General features: G+C 34.2%; 1 protein-coding gene across 20 annotated transcripts in view; it reads left to right on the forward strand.

Moving 5' to 3' along the window:
• The window catches only part of cadpsa (Ca2+-dependent activator protein for secretion a), a 174365-nt gene extending 168847 nt beyond the window's left edge, over positions 1 to 5518 (forward strand). For all 20 annotated transcript variants that reach the window (XM_055509332.1, XM_055509329.1, XM_055509333.1 and 17 more), the window contains 2 exons: positions 990 to 1094; positions 1616 to 5518. In XM_055509332.1, the coding sequence (XP_055365307.1) occupies positions 990 to 1094; positions 1616 to 1789 (279 nt within the window). In that variant the 3' untranslated portion in view covers positions 1790 to 5518. The remainder of the gene's footprint in view (positions 1 to 989; positions 1095 to 1615) is intronic.
• The last annotated feature ends 482 nt before the right edge of the window (positions 5519 to 6000 follow it).

The following is a 6000-nucleotide window of genomic DNA, read 5'->3' on the forward strand; positions in this document are numbered from 1 at the left end:
TATATTTCATTTAGACAATGTTGCCAGTAGAGCTCATAATACTGTACATATATGATATGTTATCATACTGTATTATGATGATGATATGATGAAAATACAAACATTATTTTACAATAAACTGCAACCTACTCCTTCTCTACTTTCTCCACCCCCCAACAAACACACACAAGTGTCTATGTTGGGACCAGAGCTGCTGAAAGTCAATCAACTTCTATTATTATCAACCCACACTCATCGTTATCCATCAATTAGACAGAGAGAAACATCTGCAGCCTTTCGGCTTGTTTTCTGCTTTGCTGCTGTGCTCTGGGCTCACTGTGCCTTGCAGTATTGGCTGCTAACACAAGGCTTGTCCAAATAAAGCACTATGTAAATGTCAGGGTTGGAGCCTTTAACACCTGTGTTAATGACAGCAATACTGTACAGTAGCTAATGTCTTAGCTTTGTGAAATATGAGGTAAAAATATAATCATGAAGATTCATGATTATATTTTAACAATTATTTTATATGTAACATTTGTAAGTAAGTAAGTACAAATACTCATGTTTATGACAGCTACCAGTTTCCAGTTCAGATACAGCTAAAGGTTTACTAACTTGATGTTCAGTCGGTCAAGACTATATATACTACAATAAAGTGTTGGGCTATGGTCATGCTGACAACATTATAACAGGCTGCACTTTTAGTTCACCGCCACCAATATCAGATCTGAAATTTGGACTCTCACTACTATTGTCACCAGTACTTGTTAGCTTGAGCACATCTAGCAACTAGCATCCTGACTAATGAGGTTCCCTTTCCCCAAATGAAGTAACCTAGTGGATTCTAGATACCATAATAATTCCTATCCATTTTTTTTCATTATTTGACATATTTTACGTTTCTGGAGTTATTTCGTGTTTTAGATTGCAATCATGTAACTGTAAATACCTATGAATTATTATGTAAGGCATACAGTATAATGTGTTTGTGTGTGTGTGTTTTCCAGCAATGGTACAGCAGTACTATGAACCTCATAGGAACGTGGCTCACTGACCGTATGGACCTCCAGCTTCACATTTATCAGCTCAAAATTCTCATCAGGATTGTCAAGGTGAGACATATGTCCTCACACAACCACAATGTTTCAGCTTTAACGTACGCTCATATACTGTACACAGCGATCACTCATCAGTCATTTTAAAGTCAAGTCAAAACAGCTGGTTTTTACATGCAGTAATTAAATGACCTTTTTCCTGGAGGTAGAACCAAATGACAAACCAAATAAAAATAGCTGCAGTACATTGATTAAAGTTGAACCAGGCCACTTTTATATTTACATGGTAACAAATGTGACACCAGAAAATTAACTAGAAACTATTCACTTCCTATCCTTAAGGAAAAAGAAAAGTGATGTTGAATGCTTTGCCCATTGTTTAAGATAAGAAAAGATAAGATAAGAGAACCTTTAATCGTCCCACAGTGGGGAACTTGCTTCACACAACAGCAAAGTACAGAGCAGAGAATACAGTTGGCTTCGGCACAGTACAACGCAGTACAGTACAGTAGTAGAGTGTGTATGAGGTCATTGGAAGGGTTATTGCACAGTGTTTATAGTGCTTCTGTTTTTCATAGAAAAAATACCGTGACTTCCGCCTTCAAGGGGTGCTGGACTCTACGCTGAACAGTAAGATGTATGACACTGTAAGAAATCGTCTGACATTGGAAGAAGCCACTGCTTCAGTGAGAGAAGGTGGGATGCAGGGGATTTCTATGAGGAACAGTGATGAAGAGGACAATGATAACTAGATGAATTGACCTGAAAACAAAAACAATGCTACCTGAATCCATGCAACCTTTGTTCACTTTGTCAGCTTTTCATTCCCATTCTACTGTATGTTTCTTTCACAGTACAAGAACAAAATTATGTTTGTGTCTTTATTGCTGTTCTATCAATGCAATTAGAGCTTTAAACTCAAAAGTAAAATATTTATCAGCACTAATGCTTAGTAAAATCAAATTAAATCAAGCACTGATTGACAAAGTAGGGTTCCAAGAGCAGCAAGCACAAATGTGACAGGAATGTCAACCAGCAAAGTAGCCTAATGAATGAAAAAGGCAGGTGACTGCATTTATATAGCGTTGGTCTTTGGCATGAAATGTGATTTACTTTTATGTTATGCAATGTGAAATGTCTACGTTCTTTGTAAAGCATCTTTGCATTTCTTTCCTGCTAAATAATTGTCCTTGGTATTTTAAAAACAACATACAGAGTTGTTTCTGAAACACTTAGTGATTCAGGCCACTGCACTGTGTTTCCAAGTCAATATGTTTATTCTTAAAAAAATGCCAAAAGATGCCTAATCATGTTATCACTGCAGATGTTGTGTTGTAACTCATTCAGTGGCACAAATTGATGGTTCAGACTGACTAGTCATAATTAACTTAAAGTAGTTCAAACTAATTCTAAAACCTTTTAGATCTTTCTAAAACATACACATGCAATATGGTTCACCACATTTGTGGACGTAATACTTTAGTATTTAACTTAGTATGTCTTTGCATTATGCTGTTTGCAAAGATTTAAAAAAATGCCATGACTGCAGCTCTTCCATTGCTGTAGAAATAAGTGCAAGATTTCAATACAATAAAATCCTTTTAGCTGTAAAAGAAAATGATAGTTTACATCTGTTCTCAGGCTGTATTATAAATATGTCTGATGTGTCTCTAGAACAGTCAAAAGAAAGTAATAAAGCATTAAAAAATTCAATACAACATTGAAAATAATTATGACTGATGAAGAAATGTAGCAGTTATTGTAACATGTTATCCATTACTCACACACATTACTAAGTCTCAAATGATTATGTCAAAACAATTTTGGAGTCCAAAGTCACCTAGTTTGCCATCTTGCCTGGTAATTGCAGTGCTGAATTTAGTATTTAACCAAACCAATATAAACCAAAATATTCATCTAACTTAAAAAAATCCAAAAGATTCTGAAAATTTTCAGACATGGTTCAAGAAAGTTATAGCTAACTGTATCAGAGCGGGTTTTGGACTTTTGATCATGAATTCCTTTAATGATAAAGCTGTACCAGAGCAAAGAGGAAGCAAAAAACTCTTTTACTAATTATTTGGAATACATCTTTATTATTGACCATGCTTAATATCTCGCCATTCTTTCACTCTGACCCACAGGAACATATTTGGTCTATAGAAAGAATGTTTCTTTCATAGCAGTAAATCACAAAGGATTGAGCAAATTTGATTTGTACCCTTCATGTTCTTCATAGTAATTTTAAATAAATTATATAGGAGTGTAACTTTTTAAATTTGACCATTGAAGTTCTTTTAAAACGTAGGTGCTTTAATCAGCTTTACAGGTTTACTCATAAGGAAAAACAACACCCAGTTGGTTTTTAGATATTTGAAAACATCTGTGCCCCATACAGGATGAGGCAGAGTACTGTCCTGCCTCACGACAGTTTTTCTCTGCCAGTTTTAACATAATCAAAGAAAGTAATTATGTCACATAGACATTCATGATGTCAGATTTATAGATGGCAAACAAATATTTCATGGTAAATAGTGCCTCTAACCGTTCTTTAACTTGTCAGTGGAACTGTGTATGTGTAAAACATGCAGTACTCATTTTTACATGGCTGTTTCATAAAACAACTAAAGCAAACATTTTGGGGAATCTCTCTTTTTTTAATGTATCCAGACACTGGTAGAAAGCATCTATCTTGGCTGTAAATGGTTATTATACTATATAACTATCAACATCTTAACAGCAGCACATGGACCTGGAATTGTTCAATCAAGATATAACTTGTGAAAAGACACCTCCGGTTGCAATGACAATATTACAAATAGTCTGTGTCTTTAATACTCAAAATGTAGCCTACTAATGTAGCGTACGTATTTATTTGGACATGAACACAGTTTTCATGATTTTGACTCTGTACCACCACAGCACATTCTATCCTGACACTCTGTCAGGTCATGGTTTTTGAGGAGTTTGCCTTCACTTTGGTTTTGACAGGTGCAATGTAGACCAGCTTTTTCTGGGTTGCTTTCACGTTTTTTAGCATTTAGCTTATTATAAGCACATCATAGATAGAACTACAGAATGCTTCTAGTTTATCAGTTTCCCACATCAAAAACAACCACAAATTAATCAGTTATTTTGGCAACCATACAGCCCATGTTATAAGACTACCTCAACCATATTTTTAACTCATCATGTAATATGTTTAAGACTATGAACAATTCCTCTTTCTATCCAAAATTCCATCTTCCCTTTTGTGATCTTAAATTGAGATTTATTTACTGAATGCTCCAGAAGCATAAAAGCTGATTTGTTTTTTGTCAAACGTTTTTGGTCTTCCAGTGCTTTCTACAATGGACCCCTCTGTATGTACTTTGTTGCCCTTCCCTTGAAAAAGTCTTCTCTTCACTGATGGGTTTCCTTTTCTAGATCTAGTCCATGTCTTAAATAGATCTCTGAAGATGAAAAAAAATCCTGTCATTCACCACAGTTGTTTTCCATTGTCTTCCACATTTGTCTTGTTTCTGAACTCATCTGTACTTTATAGTTTTACATCAAAGTTTACGGTACAGAGACAAAACAACGAAAATTGTATTACTGTCCAAAACAATATATAAAAATTTGACTATAGATCAGTTGACATCAGCAGAGCAAAATCAAAGCATCCTAATTCAAAAAATATTAATAAAATTATAAAGTATGCTGATAACATACAAATAATTAGCAAAATTATGAAAAATAAGAAGCTAGTTAGCTAGACATGGAGTTCAAACTATTTTCTAAACCTGTAATCATTACCATATATAAGAGCATATGGGCGAGATATTAAAATTATGTACAAAAAAACGTGTTTTATGGTGGTTTGTGTTATGTGCAGTGTTTTTGGATTAAAGAGGGTGTGAGATTTGACAGTTTTATAATATCTTTTACAGCTTAAATTGTGGTGTTAAACTATGTGTTTTATTTTATTTAATTCTACAGTAAAATGTCTTTAATTAGAGCTTTAAGGCTTACATTTATGACAAATTCTCAACAGATGAAGCAGTAACGACAATATTTTTCATATATTCAGTCAAACTCACTTTATTTTACTAAAAAGACAGGAAGTTATGTAGTAGATATACTGTATTTTCGATTTTTTTTCAAACAAAAATTTGATTTAAGTTTAGCTTTTATTTAAACAATGTAATTTAACTGTCTATGTTTTCCCTTCTGCCCAGTGTTTGATTTCAGGATGTATGATAGGGCTAATCCATATTTTTATAACAGATACAGTAGTAGGAAGTTTGACATTACCTCTGTCAACTGCATTCTATATTGTATTTCTAGAGCCGTGTTGTCCTGTATGCAAATGGTGCATGTCCCTGTTATTCATTTCAAAATGTTTGTGTTTCTCAGTGGGCTCAGCACGCTCCTGCTTCTAGAGGAACCCACTAACATCAACAGCTTAGGTTAAATAAAGATGAATGGCAAGTCGGGAAAGACTTATTGTCTTGTATGGTCTTATGTTTTTTACTTATTACTGCATGCATGCGTGCGTGTGTTTGCACGATTATACCCAGACGTTGTGCCAGCAGACTGCAAAAATACATATTTATTCATCTGTAGCCCCAACTTGTTCTTCTGCCACATCATGATTCTCCTAAGAAAGACAGTCTGAAAATAAAGCTCAGGATTAAAGCATTAGTCATCTTGAGAGGTAATATTACTATCCAGAAGGAGATTTAAAGAATTAAATCAAATGAAAAGCCCAAGATGAAAGATAAGACTATAGTATCATGCGGATTAGATATAATACAGAACCAAATTAAATAAAGACGGAATAGCTTTAGAAAGATGGAACAAGTCCTTCTTAGAAAAATAAAAATAAAGACAAACAAGGATTTGATGACAATGGGTCACAGTAGTAACTTTACGTTTGCCACTGCAAACTTTATCTTTTCTCACATTAGTTTGTTTTGCCATG

The sequence above is a fragment of the Betta splendens genome, chromosome 5, assembly GCF_900634795.4.
Source record: "Betta splendens chromosome 5, fBetSpl5.4, whole genome shotgun sequence".
In the NCBI taxonomy this organism is placed as follows: domain Eukaryota; kingdom Metazoa; phylum Chordata; class Actinopteri; order Anabantiformes; family Osphronemidae; genus Betta; species Betta splendens.